Source organism: Lynx rufus, unplaced genomic scaffold (assembly GCF_022079265.1).
Source record: "Lynx rufus isolate CCGP_SWC_20201006 ecotype Redwood Valley unplaced genomic scaffold, mLynRuf1.p SCAF_16, whole genome shotgun sequence".
Lineage (NCBI taxonomy): Eukaryota > Metazoa > Chordata > Mammalia > Carnivora > Felidae > Lynx > Lynx rufus.
The window spans coordinates 57257504-57278576 of record NW_025814830.1 but is presented as its reverse complement, the minus strand read 5'-3'; the positions used below and the strand labels follow the sequence as shown (position 1 = coordinate 57278576).

At 59.2% G+C, this 21073-nt stretch overlaps 1 protein-coding gene across 16 annotated transcripts in view; it reads left to right on the top strand.

The window, feature by feature from the left end:
* ANKRD11 (ankyrin repeat domain containing 11) overlaps positions 1 to 21073 on the top strand; it is a 179837-nt gene that overhangs the window by 141760 nt on the left and 17004 nt on the right. For 14 of the 16 annotated variants that reach the window (XM_047078945.1, XM_047078946.1, XM_047078948.1 and 11 more), the window contains 2 exons: positions 5881 to 6025; positions 11920 to 12058. In XM_047078945.1, coding sequence (XP_046934901.1) covers positions 5939 to 6025; positions 11920 to 12058 — 226 coding nt within the window. In that variant the 5' untranslated portion in view covers positions 5881 to 5938. Of the gene's footprint in view, positions 1 to 5880; positions 6026 to 11919; positions 12059 to 20733; positions 20831 to 21073 lie in introns of those variants that run through there. The other 2 variants (XM_047078952.1, XM_047078957.1) reach the window with 1 other exon arrangement.

Below are 21073 nucleotides of genomic sequence, written 5' to 3'. Positions count from 1 at the left end.
CCTCCTGTTTGAAGAGCCCTGTCCTAGGCCGTTTGTTCTCCTACTTCTTGGCACTGTCTTTGCCTTTGTGTGGCGGTGGGCTTTTTGTATTGGTTCTCCAGAACTCAGCCTTTGGATCCCTTTTGGGTCTTTCATTCTCTCTCCTCGAACTTGCCTCTTCTCCTAAAGCCAGGATCGCCCGGAGGCCATCTGCCGCTCTGCGGTGCGTCTCCGAGCGGAGCTCTCCGAACCCCCTCCCGTGGGTGAGCGCGCGCGCCTTGGGCACCTGCCCTGGCTGCGTCGCTCCTTCCCGAGGTCGCTCAGGTAGGTGCCGGCGGGCCTGCCCTGGCTGCTGCCGTGTGTCGCCTGTGTCTGTGCCGCTGCCCTTGCCCCACAAGAGCCGCTCTGGCCCGTCTGGCGGACGTGGGGCCCACAGGCCTTGTGCCAACTTTCATGGGCTGTGGCCTGTCCCCTCACGTTCCGGCCCCAGTCCACACAAAGCCGGTAAACATGTCTTCCGGTTTCCTTCAGTTGCTAGCTGTCAGCTTGTCCCTTGGAAAGAGGAGATCGGGGTAAATGCTTGGATTTTTGCTAAACTGCAGGCATAGCCGCTGTGTCTGCTACGTCCCCCGTGTCAGGCCCAGGCTCGGCGGGAGCCTCTGTCACGTGTGTCGTGTCTCCTGCCCACGTTGACAGATTGTGGTAGATCCTGCTCTGAGAAGGGGCGGCAGAGCGCATGGAGGTGTCTACTGAGACGGCCCCGTGTGTGCGTGTTGAATGGTGGGCGCACCTTGGGGAAGGCATACGCCTCGTCGCCGCCCTTGTGTGCGGGGCTCTTGTCATGTCTGCCCTGCCACCTCTCTTGAACGGACTGTGTCTCCAAGCCCACAGTGCAGGGTCCCGGGGCAAGCAGCAAAGAGACCCTGCCGGTGGGACAGCAGGTGGAGCCGCCGCGGGCCGTGTGCCACGAGTGCGACATGGACAGGTGCAGGGACGAATGGCCTCTGCCAGCCTGTGTGTGCCCCTGGGTAGGGAGCTGGCTGCGGATGTTCTGTTTGAGCTCTGACACGTGGCTGCGAGATCACTGGCAGATTCCTGGAGCCAGCGGTGTGGACACGGTGCCTTTGTTTCGGGGAACGGGCCGGGCTCTCTCAGAAGACTCGCCCAGCTCCAGAAGCTCTCGAGTGCTTTACTGAGTGGTCTCCGTGCCCCCCAACAGCCTGCGAAGCCAGAGCAGCTAGCTGCTTTTCGGTTGGGGGTGTGGGAAATGCCTACATCCGGCAGCTCATCCCATGCAGGGAGCCGTGCTCCCTTCACCCCACGTTCCCGCCGCTCTGCACACGTTTCCCGACGTACTGCTGCTCGGGTGCCAAGTGTCCAGTCCGTGTGTGTCCCAGAGTGCTGTGGGATGCGTGGTTCTGAGGAGGACCAGGCATCTTCTGACACTGGCACTTACGGCGTGTCTGAGTAGGGATGGCCAGGTTGCCTCCGGGGTCTGAGACTTGACGGCCATCCATTGGGTTATTTGGTTAGAAAGCCCCAGAGCCCAGGTTCAGGTAGCCTTGTAACTTGTTAGAAGGGAGCCCCCCCCCCCCGCCCCAGCCACAAAGATTGCTCCCACTGTGATGGCTGTGTGGGGACGGGGGTCCCAGCCTCTTCTTGGGTTGAGCAGTGAATGCCCAGCAGTGAGCAGGGAGGCCTGTGGCACTGTGGCGGCCTCTACCCTCAGAGAGGATCCACGGAAGAAGCGGCGAGCTGAGCTTCTGACGTGTGGCACTGCCTGGCTTAGGAGAGGTCGTGGTGCTGATGAGACTTGCTGTGGTCTCACCGTGTCTGCATCCTTCCCTTTGAAGCCAAGGGAGAGGCGGACTGGTCACGGGGCTTGTGGGATGGCACGGAGACCAGACAGCCTACGGGAGGGTTGGGATGACCAGGTGGATGGAAGAAGACTGCGTTTGAGACGATCTCAGCTAGCTTGTCATTGAAACACCAGGGAGGACTCGGGTCCCCTTGGCTCTCCAGGTTCCAGGCGGGTCCCGTGAGGCACAAGACAGGACGGTTGACCCAGTGCATCCAGCTCTCCCAGAAAATAAGCTGGAATACGTCGGTGGCAAATCTGAGCCCTGGAGCTGACAACCCTTGTGAACCCGTGACGCCCCTTAAAGAAATGAGTCTAGTGTGCTGGGCTCCCAGGCCCTGAGGAAACTGGCCATCATGCTGGTCCTCACGCTTCTGACGAGTTCTGAATATTGAGGTGGTTGTAACCACGGCGGTGAGGTGGCCGAGGTGGTCTTGGCTGTCATCGTGCACAACGTCTTATGGAAAAGAAGACACGGTATCGGGGACGACACTGCTAACCCGCCAGGTGCGGGGGGGGGGGGGTTCCCAGATGTGGGGTGGTGCCCTGAGAACAGCGGCCTTCAGGACAAAGGCCCACTGCTGGGCACAGGATACTGCACTTGGCCAGGGGCTGGCACGAAATGTCCCTTGGGCCGTCGTGATGGGGTTTGGGCCCACAGTCACTCTGCGACAGATTGCATGGAATTAGCTGGGTGCTCGCAAAATGAGATGTGAAAATTAGTAAAGGGAAATTTTATTTCCAATGGAGTTGGGAGGCAAGCTGGGGGAGCTCTCGCGCCCAGCACTGGTTGTCACTTACAGACCCAACTTGCAGGCAGATTCCACTTTACTGTTTTACTACCCACCGGGAGGTCGGGAGGTTTCCTCCTCCCCCAGTAACAGTCCAGCCAATGAGGGACTGTCACAACTCACAGTTCAGCCAATGGAAGAGTGTCACAGGTCAGCCAATGGAGACAGTCACAGCCCAGCCAATGGGAGACGGCCACAGCCCAGCCAGTGAGAAGCCGCTATACCTCCAGCTCCCAGTTTACTCCAGTGGACCCTTAGTTTACAACAGCCCCACCCTCCCTCCCGCCTTCTGCTATAAAAGAGCCTCCTCTGCTTCGTTCCCTCGAATTGCCTGTGGTTTTGCCCTGGCCTGTTAGTCCTGGTGGCCATTCTCTGTTATTCCAGAAGAAAGCCATTTTTGCTAATAAGATAACTAGATGTTTCATTTAAAAGGTTTGCAGAAAATACCGGCAAGTGCCTCCTGGGAACGAGGACCGCTGCCTGTGGCAGAGGAGCCTGGGTCAGAGGAATTGGACCCAGTGACGTGCACCCAGGGCCTCGGTGTTCTCGTGTTAGTACTGGCTGCGCGAACCGTGACAGGCAGCCTTGGCGTGGTACTTAATAGCTTGCACGGTACTTGCGAGCCGCCGCGGGTGTGCCTTTGAGGGCCTCCGTGGAAGGCCTTCAGGTGACACTGGCTCAGCCTGTACTTCAGATACCATCTCTGTCCAGTCCCAGGAAGAGCTCTTTCCCAGCGATGCTGGGCATCTGCCTCAGAACTGGCCCAGCTAGAACAGCACCCCAGGGCTCTCAGGACGCACAAGGACCCGAGAGCCTGGATGCGCCTGCTTACAACAAACTTCACTCCTTCCTCTTGCCTTGCGGCTTCTGGGGCTGTTTGGAAAGATAATTAGGCTTTGTGGGTTGGGGCAGCTGTCGTGGAACTGTACTGTGTTCCCTCCCTGCTGCTCCGTGGCGGTCATGCTGTCCTTCCCAGGGAGGGCGAGTGGGAGGAGGGGAGGCAGGCCTTTCCGGGCAGGGGTCTCAAAACTCTGCTTTGAATAGAGACTGCTGAGCCAGGCCAGCGCGGGGACACAGAGTGAAGTCACTCGTTTAAAGAATGAAGTGGCCACCTGTGCCCATCTCCTGGTGTAGACACTGTGGAGTGGCCTGAGAGACCAGGGTTCAGACATCGTGGGGTCTGTGCTGTGGCCACTTGCTGGCCCGGGTGTTTCCCACGTGATCTCCATGGACTCGTGTTTCACACCCGAGAGCAGGAGGGTTGGACACCCTGTGACGACTGTGCTCGATTTCCCATCATGAGGGCAGGCAGGCAGGAACTTACAAAAATGCGTATTCTGTGTAATCTTTAAATTTCTACTGAAACATTGCCGATGAGTCCCAGCAGCAGTCTCGGCGTCCGGCTCTGAGAGGTTACTCCTCATGTAGGCCGAGATGTTCTGGTTTTGTAGTGGAAAATTGGAGAGGAATGTCGAATTCACAGTTTCAAGCAGAGGAGAGGGCAAGTGCCGTTTTCCGCCCCAACCACTGGAGCGTGTGGATGGAAGCCCCCTTTCAGCCTGCTTTGCCTGCTGGGGGAGCAAGTGTCAGGAAATGAATCGAGGTGGTCAGCCTTGTCCCTCTGCCCCAAATCAATTTAGATGTCTTCTTAGGTCAGTTAAGTACCAAGAGGATACTTTGTGAGGTTTGATCAGTTAAGTGGGGAACCAGAAGACATGGTGAATGGCAGGTTAGTTTTCAGCACACGGGGAGCAGGAGGAACCAGGGAGTGGAGCTGCTGGTCACAGACGGCACTTCGGAAGCCACACTTCTTACCTGGTTAAGGCCATTAATTGCAGGCGAGCTAGTTACAAAAAATACTCATCCAAGATGGCAAAGCACAGAGGTGTGTCACTGAGAAAAAAAGAGGAGATTAAACACTGCACGTGGTTTGTTTGTTGAAAAGGTTTTTTAAGAGCGCCTGGGTGTCTCAGGTCATGACCTCACAGTTTCGTGGGTTCAACACCCCCCGCCTCCCATGGGGCTCTGCACTGGCAGTCCCACAGTCTGCTTGGGACTCTCTCTCTACCCCTCCCCTGCTCACGCTGTCTCTGTCTCTCTCAAAATAAATAAATAAACTTAAGAAATAACAAAATGTTTTCTACCTCTGATGATGAAAATGTAAAAAGTATAAAGAGGAAGACAGCGTGTATGCAGGGAGCAGACGGAAGGTCCAGAAGGGATGGAAGGGGCCCTGGTACGGTCAGGTCACACAGCCACGGGCAGACACTGAAAGGAAGTTGATTGTACTCTCAGGTCCCAGAGGGAGCCCGCACAAGGCCACCAGGGAACAGGATGGCCAGGAGGCGTTCGACAGGAGCCAGGACGAGGTCTTTGCCAGAGCCTTTGCTGGGGTTTCTGCAGGGAAAGCAGGCAGACACGGTGGACAGCTGAGGACTGGCTAATCTGAATCCGGCTGTGGGCTGTGCACTGGTCTCCAGTTGCCTGGTGGCTGGCCTGCATGTGCTTGATAAGGGGGTGGCTGGTAGGTTTGTGTAGGAGAGGTTTGCTGTCTCTAAGAAAAGGCCAGCTTGGGGGGGGCGGGGACAGTCTCTCCCCAGGTAGCAAGGTTGTGTTGTGTTTTTGAACAGGTCAGAACGTCAAAATACAGAAAATAAAAAGTATGATAAACAACACAGTGTGTGTCCTGGGAAGTGCAGGGGCTGGGCCTCAGGCCCTTGGGCGGGGTCTGGCTCGTTGGGCACAGATCTGGGCATCAAAGCCTTCTGGACATCTGGGGAACCGTGAGAACCCCCTCAGAGGCATCACATGGCTGCTTTCTGCTCATCTTATTTGGGAGAATTTGGAGAATTGAGGTCCGTGTGGTGCTTTCTGGAAAGCAAAAGGATTCTTGTCCCAACCTTCTGTCTGGGGCAGTGCGGGAAGGGGGCTGCGCGGGAAGGGGGCTGCTCTCCTAGAGGGTGAGTAGGGTCGAGGCCATGGCTTAGAGGGTGCACCTGGGATGTGATCTTGCCCGGAGGGCAGGTGAAGGGCCCCCAGAAGAACAGGGCCAAGCTCTGCATCATGGAGTATACCTCCACTCCCTGGGCAGTCAGTCCTGAGGTCCCCTCCTGGGCACCTGTCCCCGCGTGGAGCACAGCCTATCAGAGCAGCACGTGACATTCAGTCCGTTCTGGGGCACGGACTTGAGATTGGCTGGGCCTTGTCTGCATTGACCCTGATTGACCCTCTGTGTTCTCTCTTTTGGAGCAGACGGTTGATGACGAAGCGATGGCGGTATAAATGAAGATCGGGTGAGGGGAGAAGAACGATGCCCAAGGGCGGGTGTTCTAGAACACCACAGCACGAAGACTTTTCCCTCAGCAACGACATGGTGGAGAAACAAACGGGGAAAAAGGTAACGCCTGAGCTGCCCTCCTCCTTGCTGGCTCCCCAGTGCTGGACACTCGCCTGCTCTGGCTGTCCGTCCGTCCCCGTTCCCTCTGCGGCCGTGGTGAGACAGAGACCATCTGCTCTTGCCAAAGAGGACCTTGATCTTAAGGATGTGCTCACGACTCGGGGACCGAAGTTAAGCTTTAAATTTGATGTTTCTGTACACGTAACCGAGACGTGTGTCTCGTAGTGGAGATGATGTCATTTTGGCCTGTTTCTGGCTCTCGGGGCCACAGATGCCTGTCATGGCTTCGTTGAAACCAAGTCTGTCGTTCAGCCATCTTTGCCTTTTCCTGAGCAGAAACTCTGTGGGGTATGTGCTTTGACTTCCAGTTTGGCTCATTCTGCATGTGAATAGGAAAAGGCAGTACAACTCTAAATTCCCCTGTCTTAGAAGAGTGCTGTCAAGTCTGGGCTCCGGGTACCCCTGTCCTGCAGCCTGGGGTGCCACTTGTGAGTGTGGACTTGGAGTCGGACGGAAGGAAGCAGGTGCAGGCCCTGCCGGGTGCTCTGTTTGTGACCACGAGCACGTCTGCAGCAGGGACACCCGTGGCTGTGCTGTCGCAGGTGAGGTAAGGGCCGTGCTGCCTCGCCCGTGGCGCGGCACTGCCCTCGTCGCCACCTTTGGTCTTGACCTGTCCCTGTCTCCCTTGATGCCTGCGTGACAGGCCATCTGCACGGTGGCCTGCGTGACTCTCGTCCCCGGTGCTGGTCTTCTGAGCTGCCTCCCTGCCCCGTCTGTCTCAGCACTTGGGTATGAACGGAGATTCTCTTGTCGGTGCACCTGCCGAGACGTCTCCGGTGGTGCCTGGTTGGGTGGGTATGTCTTCCACGTGAGGACAGAGTGAGCAGAGCCGTGCGGCCCATTTGGTTTAGGTGCAACGTGGATCGAGTCGTGAACATCGGCTTCGGTGCTCGTCAGGGTGGCCGGGCCTCTGAGGCCTTGGCGTCTGGGCAGTGGTGGCTGCACATTCTCTCCCACTTGTCCTGTCCCCCAGCACCCAGTGCAGTAATGGGTGGGAGCCACGGCATGGAGCTGTGGGCAGGCCGAGGCTTGCGCGTGGCCCGAGCTTGCATAGGAGAGGTGTGCGTGCCTGGGAGGCCTGTGGAGGGTCCGGGAGCAGCTCGTGATGGGCGTGCCCGCGAGGAGCTGGAGCCCATGGGGACAGATGTGCGTGGGGGAGCTTGGTAACTCCCACTCTGGGACACTTTCGCCCCGAGTGGCCAGGTTGTCCTTGGTGGTCGTGGTCCCCGGGTCTGCGTGTGGATTGCGTGGTCACAGGACAAGGGAGAGGCCCCGCGCAGCCCTACCCCGGCTGTCTCCTCCACGTGGGTGGGCAGCAGGGGCTCCAGAGTGCTGTGTCCACCGGCCCGGTTCTCCGTGTGCACGGCCTGCCCAGAAGGACTCGCCAACCAAGGTGGCGCCAGAAAAGGTGTCCAGAGCTCAGCACCTGTCTTGAAGGGGCGGCTGTGTGGGCCTTGTGCCCTCCCGGCTGCCGTCTAACGCAGGGCTTGCTCCAGGCCGGTGCGAGTCGCCTCCTTTTACAGGAGAACGCCCACTGGGCCGTAGGGGCCCGCTGTGGTCCGCGGGGGCAGCCCCTACGCATTTGCCACAGGAGATGTGTGAGTTTGGCTTTGTTACTTTCTGAAGTAAGGTAGCTTTGTACTTTTTTTTTGCCCCTGTGCCAGCCAAGATAAACATCTTCTTAGCTCCTGTGGCGATCCCCGTCGTGCTAGCGAGGGAAGCCCAGCAAACTCGAGTGAGCTCCCTGCCGCAGCCCAGCTGCTCAGCAAGCTTCTGAAGCCACGTGTGCCCCGAGAGTCTTGTCAGAGCCGCTGCGCGCCTCAGGGGTGAGCCCCTGACCCTCTCTGGTTATGTGGCACGTGTTTGGTCTCCCTGCACGGCCAGTGAGGTGAGGAGTTGGGACCCAAGGACTGTCAGCGCTTCTGGTGAAATAGAAGTCATGTCTTCTAGTTCACTTTCAAAACCTGGGCTGAATCCCCATCTGGATCAGAATATGCAGCACTGTCACCGTCCTGGGAGGTCCCCAACGTGTGTCACCATGGAGGAGTCTCCCCCCGGGGGGGCTTGTAAGAGGGACGAGCTGGTCACCATCACGTCCGACTTAGAGGGCCTTCCCCGTAGCAGCCCCTCCCTGGCTCGCTGTGCGGTTGCCATGGACGAATGTCCAGCCACTTCCGGACGCGTTCTGCCACCCAGGAGCACTCGGGCCGCTCCCGCGGGGGCGCGGCAGGTGATGGCACGCTGGTAGACCCGGTTTGGCAGTTTGTCAAGGTGATCACCCCAGTTCTGCACCCCAGACGCTGGGGAAGTTGAGGCCGGCCCCTGTCCCTGTCACACAGCTGGTTTGGCTCTCCTCTAGCCACCCGAGGGGGAGTGGGGGGGACCTTGCTGGTTCATCTGTGTCCCTCTCTGTGAGGGTACTCTCCTGTCCCTTCAGTCTGTGATTCACGTGGGGCCAATGTTCGCCACCTAAGGTGGGGGCCCAGTGTTCATTTCCTTCCCTGTGGGTGTTCACATGGTCACCGTCACTTACTGGAAAGCGTCCCTCCCCCGCCTTTGTCCTCTGCTCTTCCTTCTGAACCTTTGGCCCTTGGTCCACGACCCCCTCGAGCGGCTGCTAGAATTTTAGTCTGGTTGTCTGCAGTTCAGTCTGCCAGACTTTGTTGTTCTCCAGAATCGTCTTTGCTAATTTTGACCCTTTGCATTTCCATATACGTTCTGGAATAAACCGGTTGATTTCCAAAGAAAGCCTGCTGGTATTTTGACAGGATCACTTTGAACGCAAAGATGGGTCCGGAGAGAATTGCCACATGGACAGTTTTTGCATTTTCTGACCCACCAACATGGGTGTTCCTCCATTTTTAGAAGTCTTCATTTTCTTCAGAAATGTGTTCCAATTGTGTGAAGGACTTAAACATCTTTTGTTAGATTGTCTTGTGTATTTGATGTCTTTTGATAGTAACCTAAGTGATATTTTCACGTTATTTTCCAAGTGTTGCTTGTCCATAAAAACAAGCTACTTTTCTGCATCTAGCAGCTCCTAATTCGCCTATTAATTTGAATGGCTTGATTTTCACGCATATACTCATGACATCTTAAGACTAGTACGTTGTTTTTGCTGAGGGAAAGTGGCGGGGACAGGATTGAGCCAAATCTGATTCCGGAGGAGATTGTGTCTGGATTCAGCGACTGAGCACAGGGGTCCCATCTGCTCCCGGGAGCCGCTCCGCGAGGCTGTGTGTGCTGGTGCCTTTCTGACACTGGAACTTTCCGTTCGTGGCTGGGCTGGACTTGGTTTATCCATTTGCCCTCTGAGGGGCGGTTGTGAGGTTTCGTTTCTATTGTTTTGAGCAGGAGTGCTGCTCGTGAGCACAGGGCCTCTGTGCCTTGACGTTGTTTGGATTTCCCACCAGCAACAGCTCTGCCGCGTTCTTGACAGCGTTTGATGCAGCCAACCTCTCATTTTATTATTTGTTTTAACTTTTCTTTATTCTGAGAGCTAGAGCAAGCATGAGCGGGGGAGGGGCAGAGGGAGAGGGGGAGAGAGAGTCCCAGCAAGGCCCCGAGCTGTCAGCACAGAGCCCAACATGAGGTTTGAACCCCCGAACCGTGAGATGTTGACCTGACCTGAAGCCAGACTCAGCCCCTCCTGTTAGCTGCTCTGGTCGGGGCATTGGTATCTCCTCCTGGTTTTAGTTTGCATTATCCTAATGCAGAACATCTTCCCAAATGTGAGTTAGTTACGTGGATAGTTTCCTTTGCAAAGCGCACATTCAGATTTTTTGCTCATTTAGAAACAGTTGTTACGTTCTGCAGTAGCTGTGGTGATCCTTGCCCCTCCCTCTTAGAGGAGACACCCCCTTGTCGGCCGTCAGGTGTTGGGGACCTTGCGCCTGTGTGTCAAGAGCTCTTGTCGGGATCAGTGTTGAATTTTATCACAGGCTTTTTTGCAACTGTTGGGGTGGTCATATGATTTTCTTAACTTTATTTACATTGATTTCTTTTTAAGTTTGTTTATTTTGAGAGCGCATGAGTGAGTGTGCGTGCGTGGCGAGCGGGGGGAGGGCCGAGGGACAGAGGGGGAGACAGAGAATAATCCCACGCAGGTCCCTTTGTGTCAGCGTGGAGGAGCCTAACACAGGCTCGATCTCATGACCCTGGGATCATGACCTGAGCCGAAATCAAGAGTCTGATGACCGACTGAGCCACCCAGGCGCCCCACGTTACGCTGATCTTCGAAATTTCTTGCATTCCTGAATGCTTTGTGATTGCTATTATTTATATTATCTCTTTTATATACCCATAGGTCAGACTCGCCAGGAGTGTTCTTGGTGGGAAAGTGTTTACACAGTTCGGGGGTTTTGCTGGTGGGTGTTCTTCGGTCAGGGCTAGGGGTGGCAGGGTGCAGGTCATGAGGGGCATGTCTGTGCAGCCCCGTCTCCCAGGATCCCTTCCTCATCCCTGCCCTGGGCCCCTCTCTGCACTCCACGTGCCCTCGAAGCTGGCAGTGTGTTCCAGCAGCAGTGTCCCTGCTCATTTGAGGGTCTCCCGTTGACTGCCGTGGTTGGTAGATGCTAGCTGCTGAAGCCGGAGGGCTGTCAGGAGCGTGGGCCGTAGGGACCGTGGCTGTGCTCAGTCCTGGCAGGTGGCGCCTCCCGGGAGCAGCCCCAAGGACCCCTGCTGCTGTGGGGGTGGCATGGGCGCATGGCTGTGGCTGGACCACGTTTGCTAACAGCTTCCCCGGGGAAAATTGCAGGGAACCGGCTTCCCGGCGGGGAAGGGAGCCAGCTCTGCATGTCCCGCCCACGTCAGCCCTCTGCGTGCCCCTCGGAGCCTCTCGCTGTACTGTGGACAGGGCCGGGAGGCTGGGGGTGGTGCCGTGCCACAAGCGCACGGGGCCAGCGTGTTGGTTAGAATTGTGGAGGACCCCACCGAGCTGTCCCCACCCAGGACGGTGTCGTCAGCCAGGGCTCTGGGGGGTCCAGGGCTGTCAGCTACTGCAGCCGGCAGGGGGCCGGGGGGGATGGGGGGGGGCTCCTGCCTCCGCTCGGTGCCGGCTCCATCACCACCCACCCTACCGCCACCTGCACTTTGGGATCGGGCTGCCCCACCCCTGCCCTCTGGGGCCCTAGGCACCTTCCGCTTCCACACGGGACCTGCTCATCCTGAGTGGGTGCTGTCATTCTGCGGATGGCGGCCCCGGGGCAGGTTTGGTGCTGACTCGCCCGTGTCGGCCCGGCCTGCTGGTCAGGACGGCGCTGGGATGCGGGCTTCGTGATCCTCGCCCCGCAGCAAAGCCACCCCGAGACTAGAATAGGAAGGAGGTGATGGCAGCACGTCTCCCCCCTTCTCCCCCACAACCGCCACAGGCCTTTGGCCCGCAGGATCTGTCCCCGAGAGCCACCCCCTGGTGTCCCGGGCAGGCCCCTTCCGGGAAAGGAGGAGCGCAGCACCTGGGGGAGGCCCTGCGGGCAGAGGAGCTCAGCGTGGAAGACAGGACTCTCTACCTGCCAGCACTGACTATTCACGGCCGGCTCTTTTCCTCCTTATTTAATCCCTCCCTGGGAAAGCCGCACTGGAGGCAACTTGTGTCTCTCTGGTGTCTTGCTGAGAATGGTCCGGTTTCAGGATGACCAGCGGGGCTGCCTGGGGCCAGAGGAAGGTGCAGGAAGCCGCGTGTGCTTGTGTGGGCCCGGCGGGCGGGAGGTGCTGCCGACTGTCCACACACGAGATTTGCTCTACTGGGCACGTGAACTGAAATCGTGGTAGATGTGAGGACTCTGAAAACTTAATCTGGGAATGACGTCTTCTGAAAGCGTCGCTTTCTTTTCTAGGATAAAGATAAAGTTTCTCTGACCAAGACCCCAAAGCTGGACCGCAGCGATGGAGGGAAGGAGGTGAGGGAGCGAGCAACCAAGCGGAAGCTGCCCTTCACTGTGGGGGCCAATGGAGAGCAGAAGGACTCGGACACAGGTACAGGCGCTGCCCTCCCTCCCTGCTGACCACCCCCGCGTGACTCTTCTCCTCCACAGAAAGTGTCCTGGCCTCCCTCCCTCAGGCGTCTCCTGACACTGGTCCCTGCCTGGGGTGGGCCGCCAGGACAGGGGCCCCCCCAGCCTCTCTGCACCCCTCGGCTTTGCACCAGGACTCTCTGAGGAGTTGTGCTAGAGGCCTGGGTGGGGTCCAGAGCGAGCCGCAAGGACATCTTCTCTGTTGTTGATGTTCGGGCTGACTCGGTGCGGACAGGAAAGGCTCACACGCAGGGAACCCCCCAGGAGTGCCAGGCAGGAACACTGCCCCGGGCAGGCTCCTGGTATGTGCCCAGCTGTGACCATCAGCGTGGGCTCCTCTGCCCTGAGGTCCCCGGGCCCCCCTGGCTCTGTCCAGTCCCCTGAAAGTCCTGTGTTGGAGAATAAGTGTGTTTTCCCTTAGGGCTACAGAAGCGCACAAATTAAACCCAGTTGTTTGAAATAGAAGCCAGAGGGAGCACTGAGAGGGAGCCAGAGTCAGTGCAGTTTTCCCGCGGGTGTGGCGGGGCCTGGGGTGCAGGGCAGGGCTGTGCACATGTGCGTGCGTGTGCGTGTGTGTACGTGAACGTGAGTCTGCACACAGCGTGCACTTCTGTCTCTGTATGTGTGTGTGTGCGTGGGGGGCTAATAACACTGGGCACACACACTTGAAAGTCAGTGCCTTCTTGAGCAGCTCTTGGGGCCCATGCTTTCTCCTGCCAGCCCAAGCTCCCTCTTCCTCTTGACCTCCGTGCTCAGGGGCCTGCCCAGCCTGCCGGTCATCTGACTGCTCTGTAGGCATGTGAACCATTCGCGGGCACGGGCGAAAAGGGCCACACAGCACCCAGAGGGCCATCGAACCTGCGGTGAATTCAACCAGAGGGCAAGGAACAGAGGCCCCTGCCAGAAATGGGTGTGGATGGGGCTTCCTGCTTGTGAGGGTCCACGTCAGGTAGCGGGAAAGTGGGCAGGTCCTGAGACAAGATAAGCAGGCTAGAAAATGGGGAGAAACGGCAGAGGGAACAGCCTGGAAATGTGTGTTTGTGCCATGGCTTTTATTCACGAGGTCACAGGTCCCTCCCCCGCTTCCTCCTGTGCAGGAGCTCCCTGAGCATATGTCCAGTCACGTAAAAGCCAGAGAAGTGGGCTTGGTTTTGCCGGCAAGGATATTGAGGAAGGTTGTGAGCCCCCCAGGGGTCCTTCACGAGGGTTCGACGTGGCCCACGGCTCCTGTGGCTGAGCTGGCACAGTGGGGACAGGGAGAGGCCCGCGGATGCATGTGGGTGCCCTGGGCTCGCAGACATTTCTGTGGGTCAGGCTTTAGGCCCAGAGGAAATGAGGGCAGTTAGCGCAGCCTGGATGTCCTCCCTCCTGTTTTTGGTGCCGATACCAGTCTTAGTGGTGGGGGGCCTGGGGTTGCTATTTGGTCGTTAGCTGTGTGGATGGTGGGGGTGTGAGGCTGGTGTCTGGCTTCCAGGATGTTCCTGTAAATGCCCCAGCAGCCTCGCTGTGAGTTAGGGAACCGCTGTTAAGAGCTGCTTCCTGAGAGAACCTGCTGTCTGAGCTGCGCGTGCGCCTGGGTAGGCAGCTGCTCTCGGGCTGTCGGCTCTGCTCTGCTGGGGAGGACTTCTTGGCAGTTCCCGCTTCATCTTCCGCTGGCTTCTTGGGCTCCTGTGCTTCCGGCCGGCCTTCTGGATTCGTCTGTTGCTGGCCAGTGTTTCAGCGAGAGGCTGCCAGGTGGGTTCGCCTGAACCCACCTGGGTCCTCTGGGGCGTCCGGGAGACTCGCGGGGCGCGCAGGGAGTGCGCCCGTTGTTTCTCTGTGAGTTGTGGGTCCAGGTGAAGGCAGGGAAGGAGTCACCGTTGGGTAGAAAAAAAGCGAAGAACATTTAAAAAATAGAATTTCCCGGCCAAGGACTATGTTACAAAAATCTAAATACGTATGAAATATGGCATTTGCCCTCCTGTTATGATCGTTTTGGGGGCCGGTTTTACATCGTCTACATCTGCTTTGTTAAGATAACACAGCTAGATTGTCCAGTGAGAGGATTCTTCTGCGCATGTCGTGCAGGACTCGAATCAGGAGCCTGAAATTTCGAACTCGAATCTGTATGCGTCACACACAGGACTGGGAAGCGGGCCGTGGGGCCCCCGGCTGGCCCTGGAGGCCTCGGTCCCGTCTGCACCTCTGCCGAGCGGAGTGCCTGAGCCGGGTGCAGACTCTGAGAGCGGCACACCTCTGGCCAGGTGGCTCCCGGCCGCTGGGCTGTGCCTCCCCCACCGAGTCAGGAGGCAGAAGCCACGCGGGGAAAGACCGAAGGAGCGAACCGTGGGTGCCGAGTGACTGAGATTGGGGGACTCCAGTCCCCTCGGGGCCAGGCCGGGTCGGCTCGAGGTTCCCTGTATCCCCCCCCCCCCCCACCCTGCCCCAGCCCCCTGCTCCTGCTGTGTCCCTTCGGCGCCCTCTGCTGGGAAGATGCGGCCCTGCGCTCACCGGGAGGGGAGAGCCGCGGAAGGCTCCAGAACTCGGGGCCCTGAGCGACAAATAGCTTCCTCAGCTGTGCCCCCCAGGTGGGAAGAAGAGGCTGATGAGCCCCCTCCTAGGGACCACCGAGCCACCGGAGAGCATTGTCCTGGTTCCTCGACCCCCGTGAGGGGCCTCCGCAGTGCTTAGTCAGGCCTGGGGGCGGCCTGCCAAGAGCAATACGGCTCGTCTGTGGTGAAAGCTGGACACACTCTGCATCCAAGCCAGACCGCCGCAGGTGGTTGGTCACTTTAGCTGCCCACAAGGCACCCCGGACAGCTCGTCCTTCCGGAGCCAGGTCTGTCTGGGCGCAGGAGGGACGGGCCGCGTGTGCTTGCCCAAAGCAGCCTGACGTCTTCTAGGAAAAAGAAGCTCGGAGACGGCTCCTCCCGTGGCTGCTGGGGAAGGCAGCCTGCCCCCTCCCCGCTGAACAGGAGGCGGAGGCCTCACAGGGTGGCCTCTCCCGGGCAGGTCGCCTGAGGCCCGCTGCCCAGTCTCCACTTGCGGTGTCGGTGATGAAATTCTACGATGTGTGCGCTTGCTTCAAAGTACACTAATCTGTCTACTTTGTGTATGATTAAATTTCTCCTCAGCTTAAATCTGTAAGCAAATGTTTAGGCTCGTTTCCGTGCCCACCCACCCTCTTCAGGCTTCTGCATGAGCCCACTGCTGTGTTGCAGTTTTCCGTCCTTCAGTGTGGACGTAAGCCCCGCTACTTCCTTCCCGAAGCCACTTCCCTTTGGTGGTGGGGGGAGCTGCAGGGGAGCCTCTGGCTGGAGAGGACACGTGCCACCCACAGGGACACCTTTTCTGCATTGTTTTTCCTCCCTAAACTTGGACAGTTTCTTCCTGTACGGGGGGGGGGGGGGGAGTGTGGACTGGCCAAGGAAGGCTCTTTGTACTTAAAATTCCTGATGTTCCCCATTTGCAGAATAGGTGGGAGTCTGCAGGGCCAGACCCTCGCGACCACCCTGGGTTCTGTGACTCACAGGGAGGAGTCCCTAGGACCATGACTGATAAAGCATGGAGTCCAGGGGAGCTGGCTGCAGCTTCCAGAGCCCTACTAGGGGGAGCCTGGGCTGCAGTGTGGCTACTCTGCCCGGTGGTGCTCCCAGGGTCTGGGGCAGGGGCTGACCGATGGTCAGAGGCTTGTACAGACCGGCCCAGGGCTGGCAGCGTTGATGGCACGGTTCGTACGTTGGTGCAGGTTTGGATTAGGGTTTATTTCGCTTTGTTTTTAAAAGTCCTCACCATGCTTTGGTGCCATGAAAAGGGGTCAGTGTTTGTCAAGTTGTGTTGTGGGGTGTTTATGCCAGCATCGCTTTCTCATACCCTGGCTTCCTCCTCACGGCTGTGACAGCCCTCACTGAATTTCCCAGTGTCTGTGGAATGAGGACTGTGGTCCCCCTTGACTAGAGGCCACCCACCCAGCCCGTGACCTGGGAGAGCCCCACCTGCACCACAGAAGGCAGACATCGGAGATGGACCCCAGCCCTTCTCTTTTGGGACAGAGGAGACCAAGACCAGAGAAGTCAGGGGCTTGCTGAATATCCCCTCTGTCTTAAGTGACCGGTGGTGGTAATTGTCTTTAAAGGAAAGAGAGAAGTGGGTACAAACCAGGAAGATGGAGGGAAAAGCCAGACAAAACTCAAGTGCCCCCATGCAGACTGGGGGGGGAGGGGGGGACCCTTGAGTCCTGGTCCTGCAGCATTTGGAGAACCTGAGTGTGAGGCCAGACAGAGACAAGCCCCCTTGCGGCTCCCTGCCTGATGTGGGTCGTCTCCAGTGTGCACGCTGCCCTGGCAGAAGTGGTCTTCCAAAAGCCTCTTAACTTTGGGATCGGGCCCTGTGTTGGTATGGGTGCGGGGTGCCCCCGGTATGCCAGCACCCTGCCTGCCGTCGGCGTTGCCTGAGCTCCTCCTGGTATCTCCGGGAGCTCTGCGATCCCACAAGCGCCCCACCGGATGCCCTCCTGTGGAGTGGGGTCCAAGAAGTGTTGACGTCGAATGGTTTCGTGGTGGGGTGTAGGAGGTGGAGGTTTCCCTTTGGACCAGTGTGCTGGACTTTGTCTCCTGAAAAGCCCTCTTCTGGAACAGCCCAGAAGTCAGAGGTGGTGAGTGATGACCGAACAAAGGACTGGTTGTGAGCGCTCCGGGGCCCTGGGGGCTGAGGACAGTGGGAGTCAGCTGCCGGCCTCAGGCCCCTCGTGGCCACAGTGGACAGGCCCCTGAAAGCCACATCAGGGACACCTCAGGCTGGAAGGCACCATCCCTGAGCCAAAGCCCTCCGTCTCCTCCGGCTGGCATCCAGACGGGGCAAGGGGCTTTGAGAGCTGTCCCCAGAAACGAGCCCCATCCAGTCCCAGACCAGAGCAAAAGCCAGCCCTCTCCAGAGACATTGGCTTCCGTGCAGTGTCCCGGCCCCAGTGTTCAGCCAAACACTAGTGCCGGGTCAGAACCACGTACCACGTGGAAGACACCGCCATCCTGAGACAGAACCAGCCCCGGGGACCTTGCGTGGGGATGACTGGATACAAAGCACCGGTCAGTAGGGTGCAACAGAGGAGAAATTGAAAACGTGAGCAAGGAACAAGGCGCTGCCAGAAAACACCACGTAGATTTTTAAAAATACAAAACGGAATACATGGACATGAAAATTGCCAATGGAATTAAAAATTCAATGGGCAGATCATGTAGCTCATTAGATGGCGACGGAAGAAAGAATTGGTGGCTTGGATAGTCGTAAGCAAGGAGATCGCCTGCACTGAGGTATGGAAAGAGGAGGAGGAAACGAGAGAGGTTCAGGATGTGGACGAGAAAGCAGACTTGGGCCTTTGTGAGACGGGGTCCTTGGGCATCGGGGCGCACCGTGCCGTGGGCAGGACACAGGTGGGTGTGCGCGTCAGCATGTGCCGGCCAGATGGCAGAGGCAGGTGGCACTCCTGCCCGGCTCCGTGAGGAAAGCCGTCTCACTGGCACACCTGCCTCCTTGCTGCCAGATTAACTGCGGTGACATCCACGTTCTGCTGGGGAGGGAAACGCAGTGGCGGGAAGTGGAGTCTGAGAACCATGGTCTCTTCAGCCCCCGCCCCCCCGGGAAGGCCGCACTCCAGCCCGCCAGCTGCGGTGGTGTGTGGAGGGAGCGTGTTCCAGAAGGCCCGGGTTGGTGGGATGGGCTGCGGAGAGTGGGGACCTGCGTCCGCCGACTGGGTGGCTGCACCCGGGCAGGGGTGACGCGGTGGGGCACCGACGGCACAGACCGCGGCAAGCTGGCACCATACAAATCCCAGGAGGTGTCACATCAGCTGTTTTCCTGACAGCGACGCGGGGGAGCTGTCCGGGCTCGGGTGAAACCATCATCTCCCACCAGGACCACAGCTGGGCTGACCGGACGGGGCCGGGAGGGCGGGGGGAAGGCCCCAGCCTTGAGAGCTGCTCCAGCTCCGCCACCGTGAGGACGGGGGTGGCGGGCCTCCTTCCCGGGCCTCTGCAGAGCCCTCGGAGCCCCCAGAGGCGTGTCCAGGCTGCAGGCCAGTGGCCCGTCCCTGCCTACAGGTCACTGCAGGGAGGCTCCACAGGTAGGCCTGGAGGGCCACCTCGACCTGCCAGGTTGGCTCTGCTCTGCAGCCTGGCACGGGCCGCTGGGAGTTCCTGGAGTCCTCCTTTGCTTCTGGTTGGATCCTAGAAACAAAAACGAGCAGGATGCCAGAGAGGCTCTCGGGTTGTCCTGAGAGGTCGCCCTGGGTCATAGCTCCTCTTCCGGCGAGGGGGCGCACCCCCCTCCCCCCAAGCTGGGGCTGGCGGTGCAAAGGTAGGCTGGGCAGCCTCCTCCCCACCCCCACCGCCCTGTTGTGGACACCCCATCACAGGCACAGCAGCGGCTGGGAAGAGGGGCAGGTGACCGTGACCGCATGTCACTTGGCTCCTCTGGCCAGAAGTCCGAGCTGCCCTGGGCCCCCCGCACCCGAGGCCACACGCCACCTGGCTGGACTCGGGCCCTCTGGGTGCCGGGAGGTGTGGGGGCTGGTGGAGAGAAGGGTGTCTTAGGAGATGGGATTCTATTTGGGGGCTTTCTCCTGTGGTGACACTCGGAAGACGTCCTCCCGTTAACGCCCCCGAGACCTGTGTGGGGAGGTGGGCTGTGCGAGGCCCCTCCCACCAGGAGGGAGTCCGGACCTTCCGCTTCCCTGAGCATCGTCCAGCCTCAGCCGGGCTCTTGGCCACAGAGGGGAGGGAGGCCCGGTGCGGCGGGCACACTGAGTCCCTTCCTGAGACCGCGGGCCTGGCGTGGTGCCGTCACGTCCTGCTCCGCGGTGGGGGACGGTCTGTTGCCGCAGAAAGCCCTTTGGGCGCAAGGCTGTGCAGGTGTTCGGCTGCCACTCCCAGAAAGGGTGTCTCTTGGGACCCCCGCCACCCCCCACCCCCACCCCCGACCCCTAGGGAGTCTGCTGCCTGTGTTGGCACTTGAAGACAGTGACTGCAGTGCCCTTGCGCCCGGTCCCTCTGGCACCTCAGGGTCCTGTGGGGTCTGTCCTGAGGACGCGCTGCCCACACCCAGCCTCGCACCTCCCTAGGCCTGCCCCAGAGAGCAGAGCTGGGCCACTGGCCTTGTCCTCTGAAGTTACTTAGTGTAATTGGCAGATGTCCCCATGAGCAGGAATCCTCGTGTGGTACGTGTTTCTCTGAGCTCTGCTGTCTCCCTCCTCCAGCGGACTTCCTCTCTCCGTAGCCCCCAGGGAGGCGCAGGGGCCCTGAGAGGCTGGAGGCTCTGTGGTTGGAGACCAAGCGGTAGTTCCTAGGAGACTGGGTGGAAATCGGGTCCTGATTGCGGAGCTGTGTGCACGTGCCTTCCTGCTGCTGTCCTGACACCAGGGCCCCATGTTGGAGACACCAAGCTGGTGGGGCATCTGTGTCCGTGTCATAGAGCAGGAGGTCGGCTCGTGTGTCCTGGGGGCGTGGGCCTTGTTTCTGTCATTGTTTGTACTCAGGCCGTGCGAAGGAGCAGCGCAGGGCAGAGCGGTCACCATAGAGAAGGGGGGGGGGGTTAGTGGAGCATTCGGCCGTGTGAGAACTTTTAAACCCGATGCCCTGATTCGGGGAGTGTGTTCCAGAAAGCTCGGGTTGGGTGGGATGGCCCCGAGTGACTGAGAAAATGTGGCTTAACTTCTCGGGACCTCGTGGGGCCACCGGGCAGGGCTGCTGCTATGTGTGGTTCCTCACCCTGTGTAGAGGCTCCGGGGAGGCTGCCAGCCTCACCCCTGCGCCTGCCAGCTTGTAGGCAGAACAGGGGACGGGGTGGATAAGCTGGGGTCCTTGGTCACAGATGAGGAGCGTTCTGGAGCTTTCTTCCTTTCTCGAGCCCGGGCCTCATGGGTTGGTTAGAGACTCATCGTGGCCGGGGTGCCTGGGGAGCCTGTGTTGCAGCGAGTCACAGTGTGGTTTCTGAAAGGGCCGATCGCAGTACTTTCTAAGGAAGTAGCTCACAGAAAACCCTTCTTGAGAAAATGGAAGACAACGCATCTGTGGGCTGGGGATGTTGTCCTGGAGTCGGGCAGGCGGGGCGCACGGGAGCCTGTCCGGTCCGTGTCTCCCAGACAGCACCTGCCTCCCCAGGGCAAACCAGAGCCAGCCGAGGGCCCGGAGGGGGTCCTCTCTGACGTGCGGAGTGGAGAGCGGGAGGCCCCCCTCCCCCGAGGAGTTTCAGGACCCCAAGTCTCCCATGGTGACCCTTCTTCCCTGGCTGCAGTTTGCACCGTGTGACCTAGAACACCCCCTAGCCAGCCCGGCCCCCACACCAGGGCCCCACCCAGCACGCACGGGGGCAGTGTGGGGAGGGCTCCAGGCGCCTGGTGGATCCCTAAATCCCCGGCAGGAGGGGCATGAGGGCGAAGGAGGACAGTGAGCTTTGGCTCCGGGTTCACGGAGTCTGGGGGGTGTTTTCTGTCCCTTCCTCCCGCCTCTTCCCGGAGAAGCCACGCGGTGTGTCTGTGCTCAGGGTCGGCAGGGAGCTCTGTAAGGGGTCAGACCAGTGGAGGAGGTGTGCGCTCTGAGGAGGTGGAGACGGAACGGCCGAGCTGTTCCATCGTGTCTGGTTAGTGCTCTGTGTTGATGCCTTTAGATGCCTCCAGCTCAGTCCATGTCGTGGTACTGCAAGGCTGGTTCGCTCCTCGAAGGGCCATGGCCTGAAATGGAGGTCCCTAGAAGCAAGAAGAAAGGTACAGTACTGACAAGTCGGCCTCGACCTGTTATGTGTTTCTGAACTGTGTTTGCCATTTATATCTGCACTGTGTGGAGGCGGGACGGGGAAGGAGGAACCGGAGTGTGGACACGTGCACTTAACGGACGGAGACCTGTCCCGCGTGAGCCAGGGCCCCAGCGAGGGGCCGTCCCACCCACCGCCTGGCGTGCGGCGGGCCGTCGCGACCGGCCGGTGGGGGCCGAGGCGGGGCAGGCCTCAT